General features: G+C 45.6%; 1 protein-coding gene across 4 annotated transcripts in view; it reads left to right on the plus strand.

Moving 5' to 3' along the window:
- The window catches only part of NIPAL3 (NIPA like domain containing 3), a 51313-nt gene that overhangs the window by 5737 nt on the left and 25603 nt on the right, over positions 1 to 19973 (plus strand). For all 4 annotated transcript variants that reach the window (XM_011228599.3, XM_011228595.3, XM_011228583.3 and 1 more), the window contains exons 3-4: positions 17089 to 17157; positions 18715 to 18886. In XM_011228599.3, coding sequence (XP_011226901.1) covers positions 17089 to 17157; positions 18715 to 18886 — 241 coding nt within the window. The remainder of the gene's footprint in view (positions 1 to 17088; positions 17158 to 18714; positions 18887 to 19973) is intronic.

Genomic DNA, 19973 nt, shown 5'->3' on the forward strand with positions numbered 1-19973 from the left:
CCCGTTTGCCTTGAATGGCAGCCCTGCTCTCTTCCCTGGTTGTTGGGGCAGGGGGCGGGGGGTGTTGAGGGGGCATTTGTGAAAGAGAGGGCAGCAGGCCAGCTTGTCCAGGAGGCAGCCTCGCAAGGGGTTCCCGGCACTGGAGGCTTGGCCTCAGTCTGGAAGAGTCAGGCCTCAGTTTCTTCTATTCAGCAAATAGGCATTTCAGCTGAGCACCTGCTCTCCATGCCTGCATGGGGTGGGGTGGGGGAGCTGTATAAATAATTGAGATATCGCTTACGCGAAGGGGTTTATGGTCTAGGAGGGAGGTGGGGGAAACTATTTCTGTCAGTACCTTACCCCTCAGGACAGAATTTGATACAAAGTTAGAGGGGCAACAGGTGTTAAGAGCATGGCCTTTAGAATCATGGCGTCAAATCCCAGCTCTCTCGCTTTCTATCATTATAACTTGGGGGAAAGTCGTGCAACTCTTCTGCAGGTCAGTTTTAAGTCCATCCGACAGGGGTGGTTACGAGGATGACCTGAATGTGCAGATGAAGGAAATTGAAGCTGCTGGCACCATCCCCCGGTTCTGCCGATAGAAACCCTACCTATCCTTCCAGCTCCAGCTGGAGTATCACCTTTGGCAGTTTTCCTGGAAGGAAAGTATAGGTCCTTTATCATGCTTCCATAGCCAATTCCAGTTGCTATAGTAATCCTCGTGATCACAATGGCAGCTCACATTGGTTGAGTTTACTATATGGCTGGGATTGTGCTGATCCCCACAAAGCCCCATAAGGTAGGCACCACTATGATCCCATTTTACGTATTAGGAAACTGGCACAGAGAGGTTAAGTAACTCACCCAAGGCCACACAGTCAGTAGGTAGTAAAGCTAGATTCAAATTAAGTCTGTGCGTTGCCAAGGCCCGTGTTTTTATCCACCACTCCCCGCTGCCCACATTGTGCCAGCCATTCTGCACATTCTTCTCTCCCCGACATCAGTTATTAAGCGTTGAAATGGCAATCCTGGGGAAGATAATGCCTCCCCTGCTGGAGAAGGTATGCATCAGGGAGCTGGCCTGAAGTCAGATTACAGGGTAGCAGAGCCTGGTTAGCCAGACTGATGCCTGTCTTGGATTTGAATGTGAGTAACCCTCGGAGCAAGCCAAAACGCAGTTTATACTTAACTCCTGGCAGTTTCAAGCCCAAGGGATTGTGGGAGGTCAGTTTAAATAGCAAGTGATGACTGGTCTTATCACCGTGGTGTTTAAATAGAGGCTCTTGTTGGCAGATGGAAGGCAGATGTTGGAACGGGAGATGGGAGCTGGTTTGACTCAGATACCACTATCCAAGCAACGTTTCCTGCCTCCGTGACCTCGGGCTGCTTTTCTGGAAACTGTTCTTTCCCAGAGTTATAGCTGATAAAAGATCAATTCTTGGAGCCAGAATGGTCCTTAGAGCTGCTGCTAATAATAGTGATAATAAAAAGGGAAATTGTAAAAAAGAATAGGAACAAGCTAGAATTGTGTTAGTGCTTTTTATGTGCCGGTTGGTCTTTCAACACGCGCCTTATTTCATGTAAGGTGACAATCCCGTGAGCGTTTACAGTCGCTCCATTTTTCAGGGGGGGGAAGCTGAGGCACAGAGAGTTACAGTAATTCCCCTGAAGTCACGCAGCGGTAATTGGCAGCAGCAGGACCCCAGCCCAGAGCTGCTGGTCTTCACTGTCCCCACGGGGAAGCGGAAACAGAGAAGTGACTTTGGTCTCGCTGCCCCACCCTTGATACTGAGGTCTGTTGACGCCACGCCGAGCAAGCCCCTGAGTGTGAAAGCTTGCTACCTGCCTCTCGTGTGGCCCTCACCCCACTTCCCTCACCAGCAGCACTTCCCATTCCCAGTCTGCACTCTGCGTACAGTGGCTGGAAGTCCTGGCTTGGGCCTCAGGTCCACGTGTATTAATGGAGCCCCCTTTATTCCCACGGTGTCCCAGTGGGGCCTACCTGTGTCCCAAGGTTAAGGTTCCTGATAGTTGGGAGGCCTCACTACTTCCTCTCCTGTAATACATTGGAGACCAAAGTGTTGGGGGCACCCATTCAGGTCTGGCCCTGCCCCCATGCGCACGCGCGCTCTGTGACTTTGGCCAAGTCTTGGTCCTTCTCAGGCAGCTGAGATCCTCCGCTGACAGCGCCCCGCTGAGGTATTTGCCTTCCAGATGAGGATGGCCCTTGCCTCCTTCCTCCCCTCCCTCCCACCTCAGAGGGCTCTGCCCAGCGAAGTCGAGAGCCAGTAGGGAGCCGGACGGGATGTTGCCTCAGGTACATCCTCCCCGCCTGCCATTGCGGGTGAAGGAACTCAAGAGCCAACGACGTCGCGGCTGAAGGCGCTGGCCTGAGGCCGGCACCAGGGGGTTCTCACAACCCGGCCCTCGGTGGGAATCCGTTGTTTCAGTCTGGGACAGAGTCACGGAGTCCAGGGTCGAATCCCTGTTCTGGGTTAGCCTTCCACGTACGTGTGCTTGTCCAACACGTACCACTTTGGATAACTTCTGTGAACACACCTGGTGTGGTTCCTGTGCTGAAGAGGAGCGCGGAGGCTCGTCCAGAGGCAGGAGCCACTCAGGCACCGCCCCTCCCATCCCTCCCTGCCCGCGGACGCAGGCACCCCCATTTTACAGGAGGAGGAGCTTAATGTCAGGAGCTCTGCGCACCTCAACTCTTTGGCCAGGCACTTGAGGGCTGCTCCTGGGTGTGTGTTCAAACTGTGTAACCCCTGGGCCGTGGCTTCGCCTTTGCTTGACTTTAAATGCTCATCCAATTGAACCAAGCACCACTTCACAAGGGCTTGGGGCATAATTAACATTGATGAAGCCCTTTGAAATGCCTGGATGAAAGGACATTTAATTATATTGCGCTGTTACTAACCATGTCTGTCCGTAGCCAGTTATTATGCATGGAGATTGATATGCTGGTGGAAACGGCCTCTAAAAGAAACTCAGCTGCACATGTCACTAGTAGGAATGTTGCACTTACGAGGTGGGATTATTTTTTTCCTAATATACTTTGCCACCTTTGAAAGACACCTGAGGGAACACAGTGGGAGACGGTCTGGAGTAGTTAAACCATCAGGAGACTGGAAATCAGGCCTCCAGCTACACAAATCCTCCCATCCCCACCTTGGGCAAGTTCTTGCACTTCTCTGGGCCTTCCTTTGTTCACATGTAAAGTCCTTCTGACTTGGGTGCAGAAATTAGGACTCATAACTGTTCCCACTTCATCAGGTGGTTGTGGCCCAAAGGCAAGGCCTGGAAAGGGCTTTGCACCACACCTAACGTGTAGATATAGAAATACTCCAGAAACACCTGTCTTTATTATCCTGGGAACCTTTTAACCTTGTTTTTCTGCTGCTCAGATGGGTTTTCCTTGTGAGTTTTATGGTTTTTATTTCTAGGTTTCGGCCCTCCGCCTCCTCCTCCCCGAAACAGTATTGATTTGTGTGTGTGTGGCGACAGCAGCCGGTTTTCCTTCTCCATCACTTTACTTCCACCCGCCGAGTTGTTAACACACTCTCAGGCAGCCTTGTGGATTTCGTCCACATCTCGTCAGAGGACAGCTTGGTCTCTTGGGGTAAAAATAAAATAGCGGCTACCAGTTATAGGTTAAACCGTATGAAACTACCATTTTGTATAGGTCAGAACGGCTGAACAGTGGCAATTTCATACGGTTCACCCTAATTCCAAGTTCCCGAGCTCAGTGCTTTCTCCCGATGACCTCAGGAGGGCCATGCACCTGCTCTGAGCGAGGGGCACTGTCGTGCCAGCTAGCGGTGGAAATGAAGCACATCTCCCAGCCCACCCACCTTCAAAGCTGTCTGTAGCTGTGTGACCCCCACACGTCCTCTGAACAACCCTTGCTCTGGTCGCAGCTTTCTGCACAACCGCTAGAGCCTGTTTCTGGCTCACCCTTGTTCACCATAAACGAAATAAGGCCTGTGAGGTGTTGTCAGAGCCAGAACCAGAGTCCTTTTGTCTCCTACCTGCCCAAGGCATTTCCTTTCAACCATTTATCATTTGCGTAGGTAAACTGAGTTTCTGGGCCCAGTGCCTGCCTGGCCCCCGATCTCGGCCTCCATGAGGCTGACGTCTTTGTCTGTATCCTTAATGAGCCACACTTAGTGAAGGGCTCCCTTTGGGGTCTTCAGACTGGACCCTCTAAGGAAACCCCGTGTATTGCCTCACTCTTCCTTTGGTTGACATCTAAAACTTAAAACTTGTGTTGCAAGTTTATATTTGCAAAGTATGTCATTTCTGGCACATTTTAATTCTAGTATTTTTTTTTATAGTGCCTGGAATATAAAGCCCACTTGATATCTACCATCAGCCTTTTGAAAAAGCTCTTCTTCAGCAGTGGGAAATTTTACGTCATTCCTTTTTCTCCTTACTTTTATATTTCCCTTATGTGTCCCCCACAGAATTTTGTCCCCAGACAGTGACTATCTTTTAACACTTAAACATTTTATGGACACTTATCATACTTGTCTGTAAGAAAGAATGTAAAATGTACAATCAAATTTCACTTTTTAATTTTTCTTTGACCTAAGGCTTGTGAAATAACAAAAATTCAACCAAGTAAATTTTGAAGCTCTAACTAACTTTATTAATTGATTCATGACTCAGGCAGCATCACATCTAGCAAGTGGAGGGGAGCTCCAAAGGGCTACAGAAAGGGAAGAGTTTTTTTTAAAGATTTATTTATTCCAGAGAGAGAGAGAGAGAGCATGCGCATGCGTGTATGCATGTGTGTGCAGGGAGGGAGGAGAGGGAGAGAAACTCAAGCAGACTCCCTGCTGAGTGTGGAGCCAGACTTGGGGCTCGATCTCATGACCCTAAGATCATGACCTGAGCCAAAATCAGGGGTTGGACACTTAACTGCCTGAGCCACCCAGGTGCCCTGTAAGGGATGAATTTTTAAAGGTAAGGCAAAGTTCTAAACAGAAAAAAGAATTATTTCAGGTGAAGTGACCTTCCTTTGGGGACAAACAGGTCCTCTTAGGTACATTATCTCATCTTCCTTTGGAGGATAGAGAGGGCCCACGTGACAGATTACCTTATTGGTGCTGATCAAAAGATTCCTGGGGGGGTACCTTGGTGGCTCAGCTGTTAAGCGTCTGCCTTCAGCTCAGGTCATGGTCCCAGGGACATGGGATCAAGCCCCGCATCAGGCTCCCTGCTCGGCAGGAAGCCTGCTTCTCCCTCTCATACTCCCCTTTGCTTGTGTTCCCTTTCTTGCTGTCTCTCTCTGTCAAATAAATAAATAAAATCTTAAAAAAAAAAAAAGATTCCCGACTGACCCATTAAGATGACCTTTCTGGAGGAGGATAGAGCTTCAGTTAGATTAGCCCCAGTTTGGTGATTCTACATAAGTGGTGCCATTTTGGGCCTCTGGTTTTCTTTTTAACAGGTTCAGAAGTACTGACTCAATCCAGAAGTTCTTTATTGATACGATTGAATAAAAGCAATTGGTGAATGTAATATAAAGTTTGATAATAATTATTAAGCATAAAATAACATTGTATTAGGAATAAATATCTAATATCAATCTATTGTATTAGGAATGAATATCTAAATGAGAAGAAAGGGACTTTTCCCCCCCAATATTCAAGACAAATATTACTGATTGCTAGAATGAGACAGATTTTAGCATCCGTTCTGTTGCAGGTTTTGGGTTTTATAGCTGAGGTGCTGAGAACAGGATTTGTTTTTGCTTTCACAATATAGGTTCCCTTCCCTTCTAGATTCTTTGGCTGGTCTAATAATTAAATTGACATAAGACAGATTCCTTGGAGAAAATTTTAATTTCATGTATATGGGAACCACAAAGAGATGATGCTCAAAGAAGGAACCAAAGCAGGCAGCTTTTATACCTTTTAGACAAAGAAACAATAAATTTGTGAAGAATTGACAAGACAAAGGGATTTGGGCTTGGGGTAGTAAATTAATGAGTTAGTAACAAGGTTTGTTTTTATAGCCTTCTTGGCCCTAAATTTCCTCTCTCTGGTGGTAAGAATGTCTCTCTTCCTCCTGGTACATATTGGGAAAGTACCTTTCACACGGGAGATTTATTTCCTGCTTTCAGGGGGCAAAAGGGGGCTCAGAGTACCCTTCTTGTACTGGCTGTTTCTTAAATAACTTTAATTCAAAATAATCAATATGCCAAAATGACATATTTTGGGGTCATGTGTTCTCCTCAACAATTTCTGTTAAGTTTACCAAAAAGGTATTATCAATTATGCTGATAAATTTTCACTTAGAGGCACGTTGGATTAACCTATCTAGAAAGGATTGGGGAAATTGAATTGACATCTTGTTAATTTTACTACACCATTGCCTATGTTGTGTTGCAATACATATATTTTATTTAAAAAGATTTTTTAAGTAACCTCCAACTCAAAACCCTGAGGTCAAAAGTTGCATGCTCCACTAACTGAGCCATCAGGTGACTCAATACATATATTTTAATACTATACATACAATACTATAGTATTTGTACATACAAATGTAATTATAAATGCTTTATCACATGCTTGAATATGGTAATTGTAATCCCCAGCACAATCACTAAGAAAATAACTCAAAAATAAATAGCAAAGGAAATGATAAGGGAATTAAAATGGTCCACTAGAGGGGTGCCTAGGTGGCTCAGTCAGTTGAGTGTCTGACTCTTGGTTTCAGCTCAGCTTATGATCTTGTGGGTTAAGAGATCAAGCCCCACATTGGGAGGGGGGGTGGTCTCTGCTCAGCAGGGAGTCTGCTTGAAGATTCTTTCTCTTTGCCCCCCTCCCTGCTCCCGTGTGTGCTCTCTCTCTCAAATAAATACATAAAATATTTTTAAAAAATGGTACACTATAAAATATATCTATTTAACACAAAAGAAGGCAGTAATGGAGAAACTGAGGAACAAAAAGAGACATGACATGTAGAAAACAAAACAACAGAAATCCTTTCTTATCAGTAATTACATTAAATGTAAATGACTTAAACTCTTCAACTAAAGGGGAGAGATTGACAGAATAGATTTTTTAAGAAGCAGAATCCAAGTATATGCTATTTACGAGACACTCACTTTAGATTCAAAGACAAAAATTAGAGGGATGCCTGGGTGGCTCAGTCGGGTAAGCATCCAACTCTTGATCTCAGCTCAGGTCTTGATCTTAGAGTCGTGAGTTCAAGTCCCACATTGGAGCCCACTTAAAAAAACAAACAAAGACAAAAATGAGGTAGAAAGTGAAAAGATGGGAAAAGATATTCCATGCAAACAGTAACCAAAAGAGAGCTGGACTGGCTATACCAACATTAGACAAAATAGACTTTAAGATGAAAATTATTATGAGTGACAAAGAAGGACATTATGTAATGGTAAAAGAGTCAATCTATCAAGAAGATATAACAAAAATAAAATATGTATACACTAAAATACGTGAAGCAAAAATGGACAGAACGGAAAGAAGAAACAGGCAGTTCAGCAGTTACCATTGGGTACTTCAGTACCCCACTAGCAGAAATTGGCAAGGAAATAGAAGACTCAGACTACACTATGAAACAGCTAGACCGAACCATCATCTACAGAACATCTCACCCAACTGTAGCAAAATACCCATTCTTCTCAATGGCATATGGAACATTCTGTGCAATAGAGCACATGTTAGTCTACAGAACAAATGTCAATAAATTTAGAAGATTGAAATCATACAAAGTATGTTCTCTGAACACAGTGGAATAAAATGAGAAATCAATAATGAAAGGAAATTTATAACAATAAAGTGGGAAGTTCACAAATATGTGAACTTTATTTTTTTGAAGATTTTATTTATTTGAAGGAAAGAGAGAGAGCAGAGCTAGAGAGAGAGCACAAGCTAGGGGCAGAGGGAGAGGGAAAAGCAGGCTCCCCACTGAGCAGGGAGCCTGATGTGGGGCTTGATCCCAGGACCCTGACATCATGATCTGAGTCGAAGGCAGATGCTTAACCAACTGAGCCACCCGGGTGCCCCATAAATATGTGATATTTAAGCAACACACTCCTAAATAAGCAATGGGTTAGTGAGGACATCATAGGGGAATTTAGAAAATACCTTGAGACAATCTCATCCTAAAATTCACATGGAGATGCAAGGAACTACCAGTCGCCAAGGCTGTCTTGGAAAAAGAAGAACAAAGTTGGAGGATTTCAACTTCTTGATTTCAAAACTTACTGCAAAGCTACAGCAATCAAAACAATGTGGTACTAACATAAGGATATACCTACCAATCAATACAGAGTCTGAATATAAACCGACACATCTGTGATCAATTGATTTCCTACAAGGGTGCTAAGACCACTCAGTGGGGAAAGAATAGTCTCTTTCAACAAATGATGCAGGGACAATTGGATATCCACATGTAAAAGAATGAAGTTGGACTCCTTCCTCACATCATGTACAAAAATAACTCAAAATAGATCAAATACCTAAATGTAAGAGCTAAAACTATAAAATTCTTGGAAACACAGTTAGAAGCACACCTTAGAGATATTGCAAATTTGGTCCTAGACCACCACAATAAAGTGAATATCACTGTAAAGTGAGTCAAACAAATCTATTAGTCTCCTAGCGCACATAAAATTATGTGTATACTATACTGTAGTCTATTACATGTACAGTAGCATTTTATCTAAAAAACAATTTACATACCTTAATTTAAAAATACTTTAGGGGTGCCTGGGTGACTGTCAGTTAAGTAGCTGACTCTTGGTTTTAGCTCAGGTCGTGGTCTTAGGGTCCTGGGATCAAGCCCTGCATTGGGCTCCACGCTCAGCAGGGAGCCTGCTTGAGATTGTCTCCCTCTCTCTCTGCCCCATACCCTGCTTGCACGTGCTCTCTTTCTCTCTAAAATAAATAAATCTTTAAAGAAACTAAATAAAAATACAAATACTTTATTGCTTAAAAATGCTAATCATTATCTGAGCTTCAGCAAGTCACAGTCTTTTTGCTGGTGGAGGTTCTTGCCTCCATGTTGATGGCTGCTGACTGATCAGGGTGCTGGGTGCTGAAGATCGAAATGGCTGCAGCAATTTCTTGAAATAAGACAACCATGAAGTTTGCTGCGTTGATTGACTCTTCCTTTCATGAACGATTTCTCTGTAGCGTGGGATGCCGTTTGAAAGCCTTTTACCCATAGTAGAACTTCTTTCAAAATTGTAGTCAATCCTCTCAAACACCACTGCTGCTTTATCAACCAAGTTTATATAATATTCCAAGTCATTTGCTTCATTTCAACAATCTTCCCCTGGAGTAGATTCTATCCACCACTTTCTTTGCTCATCCATAAGAAGCACCTCCTTGGGGCTCCTGGGTGGCTCAGTTGGTTGAGTGGCCAACTCTTGATTTCAGCTTGGGTCATGATCTCAGGGCTGTGGGATCTAGCCCCATGTCAAGGTCTGTGCTCCGTGGGGAGTCTGCTTGAGATTTTCTCGCTCTGCCCTTCCCACTGGTGTGGGCTCCCATACTCTCTCATTCTTTCTCTCTCTCTTTAAAATACATAAATAAATCTTTAAATAATAAAAAAATAAGTAAAAAGGAAAATAACAAGTGTTGGCAAAGATGTGGAGAAATTGGAGTCCTCTGCTGGTGGGAATGTAAACAGGTGCAGCCACTATGGAAAACCGTTTGACAGTTTCCCCCCAAAAGTTAAAATAATCACTATAGATACCCAAGAGAATCAAAAATATATGTTTGTATGAAAACTTGTACAGCATGTTAATAACATCATTTGCAATAAACAGAAAGTGGAGATCACTCAAATGTAACTGGTGAATGGATAAACAGAATGTGTTCTATCCATTGATGGAATATTGTTTGACCATAAAAAGGAAGGAAGTGCGGATACGTGTTATAACATATGAACCTTAAAAATATTATGCTCGGTGAAAGAAACCAGACACAACCACATACTGTATGAGTCCATTTATTATATGAACTGTCCAGAATAGGCAAGTCCATAGAGACAGGAAGTAGATTAGTGGTGGCCAGGGGCTGCGGTGACCGGCAGTGGAGAGGGACTGCCAGTGGGTTTGGGGTTTCTTTTTTGGGATGGTGGGAATGCTCGGGCTTTAGAGAGTGGTGTAGTTGTACAACACTGATGAAAACTGGTCATTTCAAATATTACGTTGCAACTGTAGAAATCAGATCTGCGTCCCGTTTGTTGTTGTCACTTGTTGTGGTTTGCTAGTGTTTCTTGTTGTGTGATCTTTCTAAACTCTTTTTGTAAAGTCTGTGTCCTCTGTGTGGGCAGCCTGATGAAGTCTGTTCCTGTTAAGTGGTCAGCTTGAGTTTTGACAGTTTCCTTAACCACCTAGAGCCAAAAAAGGAAAAAAAGAGGAAAAAACCCTCCCCCAGTTCTCGCACTCTTTGCAGACTGGTTGTGTCTTGGGGCCTTCCAATGCTGAGCCAGGCTGTTCACCGCTCACTCTGTCTTAGCCTTTGCTCCCTTCTTGTACCCAGCCTGAAGGCCAGCCAGAGGTCAAGGCTACTGTTTTCTCAGGTGTTTTTGGAGCATGCATCCTGCCCTGGCCACGTGCATGGCCTTTTCAATTCCTCAGTATACGTGGAGACTTAAGAAAGCTCTTATCCTTTATGTATCTCATTCTCCAGACTACTCCTGCCCAGGTTTTTCCTTCTGCCTATCGCTCATCCTGAGTACTGTTCCTTGCCCCAAGCTGTTACACAGCCAATACTTGTGCCTTTAAAGGCTTTGGTCATAAACAGCCTGGGAATCTGTCCCTAGCCCTGGGATCCCTCCACGTCAGACAAAACAAAAACAAGCCCTGTGCCAAGGCTTCAGGGGTTACCAGATAGGTCAGAACCCACAAGCACAGTTAAAAATAATAATAATAATAATTTCATATATTGCTCTCTCTGCATCCTTGTGGCTGCCACAGATCTGAGGTGGAAGGGATGGGAGGCAGGCATTTTAAAATGCCACAGTGCGTTCGTACCATAAAGCAACAGCTTCTTCCTTCACCATGCCTTCCTCTGGTTGTTATACGTTTTTGGCTAGACTCCAGAGTTTTATAAAAATATGATTCTGATAGTTTTTGCCAGCGCATTAGTTGTTTTTCTGAGGGGATGGGTTCCTGAAATTCTCTATTCCACCACTTTTTCAATGACATCACTCATAACATTGTGAATATACCAAAAACCACTGAATGGGATACTTTAAAAAGGTCAAAATGGTAAATTTTATGATTTGTGGATTTTACCTCAGTAAATGATGGGTTAACTAAAGCTATGCTAGGTTTATAGAATGGCCTTAAAGAATATTTAGAGGCAGGCATTAAAATGGGAAGACATTAAAATACCCAAGTTGGGCAAAGAAGGGGGGTGGGGGGATTAAGCAGTAGAATCATACACACTCAAGAATCAGATGGAAGATGAAAGTCACCTATTAGTGAATATCTGGGATAGAATCAGATCTTGAGTCCCAGACAAAAATTGCCGGATCATTAAGCGAGCCTGGTTTATTAAGGAAATATATCAGTTAGCTCCTGCTGTGTAACAAACCACCTGAAAACTTAAACTTAAACACAACAATAATTTCACTGCTCATAATTCCACAGGTCAAGAATCTGGACAGGACCCAAAAGAATTGAAACCAGGATCTAAAAGAGATAATAGCACTTCAATGTTGATTGCAGTACTATTCACAATAGTCAAGATATGGAAATAACCTAAATGTCCATTTATAGTTTAATGAAGAAAGAAAACGTGATGCATACATACAGTGGAATATTATGCAGCCTTGTAAAAATTAAAGACATCTTGCCATATGTGACAACATGGATGAACCTTGAAGACGTAATGCTAAGTAAAATAAGTGCTATGGGCTAAATGTTTGTCACCACCCTTTCCCCATTTATATGTTAAAGCCCTAATTCCTAGTGTGATGTTTTGGAGGTAGGACCTTTGGGAGATAATTAGGTCATGAAAGTGGGGCCCTCATGAATGAGATTAGTGCTTTATAAGAAGAGACACAAGAGGGAAATAATCTCTCTCTGACATGTGAGGATACACTAAGAAGGTATCCATCTGCAAACCAAGAAGAGAACTCTAAGCAGGAATAGAATCAGCCAAAACCTCAATCTTAGACTTCCCTAGTCTCTAGAACTATGAGAGATAAATGTTTATTGTTTAAGTCACCCAGTCTGTGGTATTTGCTAGAGCGGCCTGAACTAAGACAGTAAGCCAGTCACAGACAGACAAGGATTGCATGATTCCACCTCTATGAGCGGTCTACCAGAGTCAAACTCATAGAATCAGAGAGGAGGATGGTGGTTGCTGGGGCTGGTGGGGTGAGGAAATGGAGTTGGTAATCAACAGGCATGAAGTCTCAATTATGAAGGATGAATACATCCTAGAGATCTTTGTGCCTACAGTTAACAGTGCTACATTGTACACCTCAGTTGTTAAGACGGTAGATCTTATGTTAAGCGTTCTTACAATAAAGTTTTTTTTTTAAGAAACAAAGAATGTGGGCAGGGCTCAGCAGCAATAACTCCTCTTTGCTCCATATAGTATTGTCTAGGGTGCTCGGCTGGGACTAGAGCTGGAGAATCCAAGATGGAGTCACTCATGCCTGGAGCCTCAGCTGGGATGGCTTACTCAGCTGGCAGTTGGCTGAGATGGCTGGGCCTGTTTCTTCTCTGGGTGTTGACCAGGCCTACTTGTATAGCTGGTCTTCCACAGGGTGCCTCTCTCTTCTTATGGATAAGCTGGACTTCTTTATATGTGGTTGAGTTTCCTTCTGTGCAAAAGTAGAAATTATATGGCCTGAGCCCAGAAGTCCCCAACCCTCATTTCCATATCATGCTGTTGATCACAAACCCATCCAGATTGAAGTGTTGGGGGGGAAATGTCCCCCCTCTTGACGGGAGTTGTGAGAGAAACGGTTGGCAGCCATCACTGCAATTTGCTACAAATGGTAACTCCAACTTTGGGAGAGTATAACTGTGAAAGTATAATGGTAAAAGTCCTGTCTCTCCACCAGGCCCCCACTGACACCACCCAGTAGGAGAAGGGTGCGTCGTAGCTGCCAGCTGGGGGTACGAGTCCAGGCTCCCCATGTGGGCTCTTCTCACTCTGTGGGGACAGGGGGTGCCTCATCACTCGACCCCAGATCCCTCCTTGGCTTTCTCTGATAATCCCAGCTTGTGAGTTGAGGTGCCTTGTTATAGCCCCCCTACTTGGCTTATGCTGGTGTGGGGGTGGGGGGTATCTTTTTTTTTTCCCCCCCTGTGATGTTTGGAACAGGACTTGTCTTAAAGTTTCCTGTCTTGCTTGGCTGCTCATCTCCTGGTCATTTGACTAGAGAACACGGGCTCTCTTACAGCTTTTTTGTCTATACTTGTTGATACTCCAAGTTGCCTGTTTCTTCAGCTTCAAGTTCGAGGTTTGTGAGTTAAAGAAAAGACCCAGGGAACCCACCACCATGTCGTTCCTCAGGCCCCCAGCTCCCTAGCCTGTCTGCCTTCTTCTGTCCACCTCTCAGAGTTGTCCTGTGTTTGCTTTTGTATAATGTGCAAGGTTTCCAATGGTACAGAGCAGGAAGCATAGGAAAATGTAAGTCTACTCCATCTTGCTGGAAGCAGAAGTTCTGTAATTTGCTTTTTAAGTTGAAAGGAATAATAGAATGTATTGTAGGTAAAGAGCATTGGACTGCTTAAGAGATCAGATTCCTTATACTCGTAAGTGCAGTTTATTAGACTTACAAGAGTTTCTTAGTTCCCTGGTAAGATTTTGTTTAGAAGAAACTAGATTCATGAATCTGTTACTTTTATAGCAAATATAATTTTTTTAAGAAATCAAAGTAATGCAGATAGCCTTTTTTTGTCTGCAAAAGCCATCCCCCTAAGAAGACAAAGAAGAAGAAATGAACATTCATGCTTACTAGGAGTTGGACTAATTATAAACATGTTCCCAAACCATGTACGGTGAAGCATTGACTCAGTTAGCTCTGTGGGGCAAGTAAAAGAAACCAGCTCTTAAGCAAAAAAGACTGTGGGACTGTTTCCAAAATGGAAGGAAGAGCTAGAAAAGCAGGCTTCTGGAAGTCACGGGCACCAGGATGGCTCCTGGGGCCTGACTTAACCAGGCATGGCCTTGGGCAGCAATGAGCCCAGACTTCTTTCAGGCTTCATGCTTCTCTGTTCAAGATTTGGACCCCAGAGGGGCACTTGGGTGGCTCAGTCAGTGAAGCATCTGACTCTTGATTTCAGCTCAGTCATGATCTCCAGGTTGTGAGATTGAGCTCCGTATTGAGCTCCATGCTGAGCGCTGAGTGTGGAGCCTGCTTAAGATTCTCTCTCTCCCTCTCCCTTTGCCCCTCCCCCCCAACTTGTACACTTTCTTAAAAAAAAAAAAAAAAAAGATTTGGACCCCAGAGAGAGTTTCTGACCTGCCTGGCGTGGGTCAAGTTGGGTCATAGGCCCATCGTGGTCCAGGGGAGGATGGAGCACTTGGAATGACAGTCCCAACAAGACCGTACAGGGAGAATTGGGGGTGTGGGGGAGTCAGGGTGCTATTACCAAAAGAAAGGGAATATGGCTAAGATGGCAGGTGTGAGCATCACAGATGTCTGCAGACTGAGAGTTCTAGAGCCTCATAGGTTTGGGACACCTGGGGTGGACAAGGAGGACCTGCCTGTGAGAGCCTCTAACCTTCAGGGCACTGTGGGCCTCCAAGCAGTGGACTGAGGATCCGTTGTTTCCCAAACTTATGTAACCATGTTGTGCTTTTTGCCTCAGAGCTCCATTGACATCTCTAGGAACGCAGTTAGGGAAACCCCGGCCTGGTTGATCTCCATTGACCCTTTCAGCTCTGAGATCCTGTGATCCTACAGGACAGACCTGGTTTCTGCTTAATTCTGCCTGAGAAGAGACAACAAAAACACATAAAACAGAGATGGAGAAGGACCAAGGAAGTGCAGCTCAGGCTATGAGAGCCATCTTGGGAAGAAGTGGAAGCCAGCTCCCTTGGGTCCATGAGATGCCCCCAGTGACCTTCTATTAATGAGTTGTTGTACAAAGTGAAACGAACATAAGTCAGTTTCCTGCCTGGCCTGGTCCTTCGCTTGGTTTCTGTTGGCAGTCTGGCCCTGCCCAGGGGCTTTGGTGAGGGCTGAAAGGTCCCTTGGAGGTTATCTCGGCCAGCATCTACATTTTCCAGACACGGACATACAAGCCTGATGAGGGGAGGGGACTCATCCAAGGTCATGCTGTGATGAGGCAGCAGAGCTGGACCTAGAACGCAGATCTCCTGGTTCTCAGCTCAGCATCTTTCCTTTATTCTGCAATGCTGCACCTTGCTGGGGACAAAGTCAAGGACAGCCATTGTGGTTTCTGTCGGTAAATAACCCCTCCCTCCTTCCACCCTAATCTACAGCCGATTGCCTTCTTAGCTGTCTAGGTCCCCAGCATTCCAGGGAAATGGGGGGCAGAGAGGACAGAAGGTTGACTTCCTGCCTTACGCTTGCTAATTACCTGTCTTCTGGATGAACTGCAAGACCCTTTGTCTTGTTCACTCTTGATTTGCTAGCGCCCAGGCCAGGCCTTGAAGAACTGGCAGATTTCACAGGGAGGGCAGCCGGCTGGGAGGAACTTCTTGAGCAAAGGGGGGATTTGGAAAAGGCCCATGCGGGGCAGGGAGGATTCATATTTGGCTAAGATCGAACATTCTTTGGTGTTTAGTGGTGAAAAAAACCTGAAGGGTGTGTGGGGGATATAGTATAGTGTGATTTAAATGCTGAGGCAAGTGCCCTTTGACCCAGCAGTCCTCCTTCTAAGAATTTATCCCAAGGGAGTAATCCTCATAAATGCACAAAAATGTGTGCACTGGGGTATTTGATCACAGTGGTGTTTAAAAAAAAACAGCCTAAGTATCCAACAATGGAAAAGCAATGATATAAAATATGGCACATCCAAATGATGAGGTATTTGGTATTTATTAAAAATGATGAATTAGGGGCACCTGGGTGGCTCAGTTGGTTAAGGGTCTGACTTCGGCTCAGGTCACGATCTCAGGGTCTTGGGATGGAGCCCCGTGTCGGGCTCCCTGCTCGGCGGGGAGTCTGCTTCTCCCTCTTCCTCTGCCCTCCCCTCAAACTCATGCTCTCTCACTCTCTCTCTTATTTCTCTCAAATAAATAAATAAAATCTTTCTAAAAAATTAATTAAATATGCCTGAAAGGGGAATGTGTTTATAATATCTTAAGTAAAAGAATAGGTTACAAAACAGATTATAATCTTATTTTTATAAAATAAACTATAACATTGTTGTTCATATCTGAATTTATGGACAGAAAAAAGTTTTACAAGAAGAAGAAAAAAGTTTATAATAACAAAATGTTTGCCGTAGTTAGCTCTGGGTTTAGAATTACAGGGGGCTTTTCTGTTTTGTTATAATTGTTCTTCTTCCTGTCATTTCTTTATATTTCCTAATTATTGTACGATGAATATATGTCTGGTAATTGTCTTTTCAAGTTAAAAGAAGATGCCATGCTAAAGATTCTGAACCTTATTCTTAAGGTGACGGAAGTTAAATGTTTATAAATGAAATCATTAAAAATGCCCGAAGCAAATTAGCCAGTTTAAAGAGTTTCATTGAGACCCTTCTGGGAACATGAAGGCTCCATTGATAAAATGGCAAACAGTACCCACCCCTGTGTTTCTCTTGTAAATTCTGATTTCTGAGTGTTGCTTTCCTGCACAAGACTGCAGTGAGTCCGTACGTTAAGGAAAGAGCAGAGCAGATTTAGGCCTTACCAGGTCATTGTGACTGGAGGGCAGAGGACATTGCTTTCTGGAAGTGTCCAGCTCAGGGTAGTGTTTTGTAAACCAACAAGGCAGCCGCATTAACCTTGAGTAGTAAACCCCCGTAAAATTCCAAATAGAAGCCTGGGATGTGGCTTTGTGGGGCATGTTTTTCTGCATTTGTTTTGGGACAGCAAACAGTGGGGGTTCCTATATGCCCCGAGGCCGTTTAACTTAGACCCAGCTCACATTTGCTCCTATGAACTTTCCTTACAGGAAAACTTGATCGGCGCCCTTTTGGCGATTTTCGGGCACCTTGTGGTCAGCATTGCACTTAACCTACAGGTAAGTCTCAGTCCCTAGCCCTGACTGGGAGCAGAGAGACAGCTGGTCAGCCGGGATGTCTGGGGCAGGCCCAGCTGCCTCCTCACTGTGGGACGTTGCCTACTCCATTCCTGGGCTGAGCCTAGGACAATCCCTTGTGGGTTGTTCCAGAATCTCTCTAGTGTCTTGGCCCCCACGTTATCCCCCTACCCCCCCTCAATTCTGACCACAGCGCTCTCTATTACTTAGAAGTTCCTGGGGTAGCCAAGCCAGCTGGCCCATCTGAGCTGGCCTGCAGCTGTGGTTTGGAGCACGCTGATAGATTGAGGACCTCCTGAGGGCACCACGGGAACTGGTTCCATGGGCATGTGTGACTTGGGTGACAGCCATGGTGGTTATTGCCCCCGGGGCAGCTTTTGGCCAGAGGGGGATGGGAGTCCATGGGTAAATGCCCCAGGCTTCCATCCTCTGGTAGCATGACTCTGAGCTGAGTCCACAGGGTTTCCCTGACGGTCCCCAGTGGGATGAGCCCCCATTGCCCAGGGCACTCACAGTGCACCCTCCACTTGGCTTGCTCCCTTCTCTGTCTCACTTTCCCACTCCCTTCCTGTGTCTTCTGGAATCACCTCCCAAAGCAACTACCTCCTCGCAAGTCCAGTCTCAGGGACTGCTCTGGGACACCCGCACTGAGGCTTGACACCTGCAGATGGGTTAAATCCTATAGCGCGCTGGCCCACTCCTCTCTGCGGCACTGCCCAGCTTCTAGTTGCGGAGAAGCGCTCTCCCTCTCTGGATCAGAGACGTGAACATGCGTGGGTAACCTGGTACATCTCGGCTCCACGCACGCCCGTGTGCCAGGGTGTGCCCATGAGTTTCTGAGGCCACGTGGTGTCCTGGCCACTTGTCTGGTTCATGCTCTTCCTCCTACAGAGCAGCGTCTCTGCTTCCGCATCTGCTGCTATGCAGCCCTCATCACGGTCCCCCCAAGTGGCAGCTGTGGGCCTTTAAGTCAACATGACTGCCCCACTCTCCTTGGTCACCACCCCACTTTTTACGTCCCAAGTGCACATTTCCAGAACAAAGACTTCTGGCCAGACTTGGGCCAAGTATCCACCTGAGGGGGTGCAGGGTCCACGGATACCCCCGGCTGCCCCGCAGAGCTGCCAGCTCGTCTATAGAAGGGAGTGCGGTCAAGCAAACACCCCAGGTGTGGGGACTTCAGGGCATTGTAGTTAGAGGAAGACACTCAACCCAAAGCCGGATGAACATGGGGCGGCGTCCTAGACCCCGGCTCCCACTGCAGACTGCACGCTGCCTGTGTTGTGCGTTAGAAATGCACATTTTCGGGCCTCCCCGGGGAGTGTCTGAGGCTTCCCAGCCAGTGTGAGAACAGCTGTCTTAGAGTGACAACCTGGTATTGAGATCGGGACTGCTTGCCTCTTCTCTGAGCCAGGACTCCAAAAAAAAAAAACTGACACTTGTTTCCAAATAAAAGTGAGGGGTAGATTTGGGATACAGACATCATAGCCTCTTTTCCCCAAATATCTGGGCAAATCGCCTTCTTTCCCGGATTTCTAGAAGTACTGCCACATCCGCCTGGCAGGCTCCAAGGACCCCCGGGCCTATTTCAAGACCAAGACATGGTGGCTGGGCCTGTTCCTGATGCTGCTGGGTGAGCTGGGCGTGTTCGCCTCCTACGCCTTTGCTCCGCTCTCGCTGATCGTGCCCCTCAGCGCCGTCTCCGTGATAGGTAAGACCCCGGTCCCCGCCACTGATCCCTGGGACCCACCTGCCCGGGCGGCCACCATACTCGGTAAACAAAGCAGCTTCTGCTTGGTAATGTCACTAACCCTTAGGAAGGGCTTCACATGTGCCGGCCCTGCACTAAGCACTTTACGGATATGAATTCTTCTACTCCTCCGTTTTGAGGGTGACACTGTCATGATCCCCACTTTACAGATGAGGAAACGGGTACAGGGCGGCAGGGCTGGGGTGCAGGACAGTCTGGCTCCCTAATCTGGTTAAGATTCAGGAACTTTATCAGAATTGCTTTCTAGGGGCGCCTGGGTGGCACAGCGGTTTAAGCGTCTGCCTTCGGCTCAGGGCGTGATCCCGGCGTTATGGGATCGAGCCCCACGTCAGGCTCTTCCGCTATGAGCCTGCTTCTTCCTCTCCCACTCCCCCTGCTTGTGTTCCCTCTCTCGCTGGCTGTCTCAATCTCTGTAGAATAAATAAATAAAATCTTAAAAAAAAAAAAAAGAATTGCTTTCTATTTCGACTGCAGAAGGAAGATACAAACTTGCAGCTTTCATCCGAATGCTGTCAAGATAACCGAAGCTTTTGTAGGGTTCAGATATCTTACACCTCCAGCAGATGCACATTCAGCTTATTCTCTGATCTTTTTACGTCAGCTGACACCACCTCTAAAGCATTGTTTGCTTTCTCACCTGCCATTTCTCTGTGATTTCTGTAATCCCAGTCTCTCAGAACATTTGAACTAAGGAAAAGACAAAGGAACTTTGATGTCCATGTTCCACAAATAAAGTAGAATTAGGAAAAAAAGAATTATTTTCTTCTTAAATAAAAGATGTTGATTAGTGAACACAGGCACGGGGACCGTGAACTTGGGTTGAAATGTTGCCTTCCATTTGCTGGCAGGCCCCACACGGCCTTGAAGCTCTTCCCTGCCCTTAAAGCAAAAAGTATTTTGAGTAGTCTTTTTCCTCCTGCAGTTAAGAGGGCCTTTCTACCCCACAGGTAAGCACAGCAACCACGCACCCCATCTGTGCCCACAGCAGATGTCATCGGTCAGAGCGTCCCTTCATAGTGAGAATTCT

This window comes from Ailuropoda melanoleuca, chromosome 2, assembly GCF_002007445.2.
Source record: "Ailuropoda melanoleuca isolate Jingjing chromosome 2, ASM200744v2, whole genome shotgun sequence".
Lineage (NCBI taxonomy): Eukaryota > Metazoa > Chordata > Mammalia > Carnivora > Ursidae > Ailuropoda > Ailuropoda melanoleuca.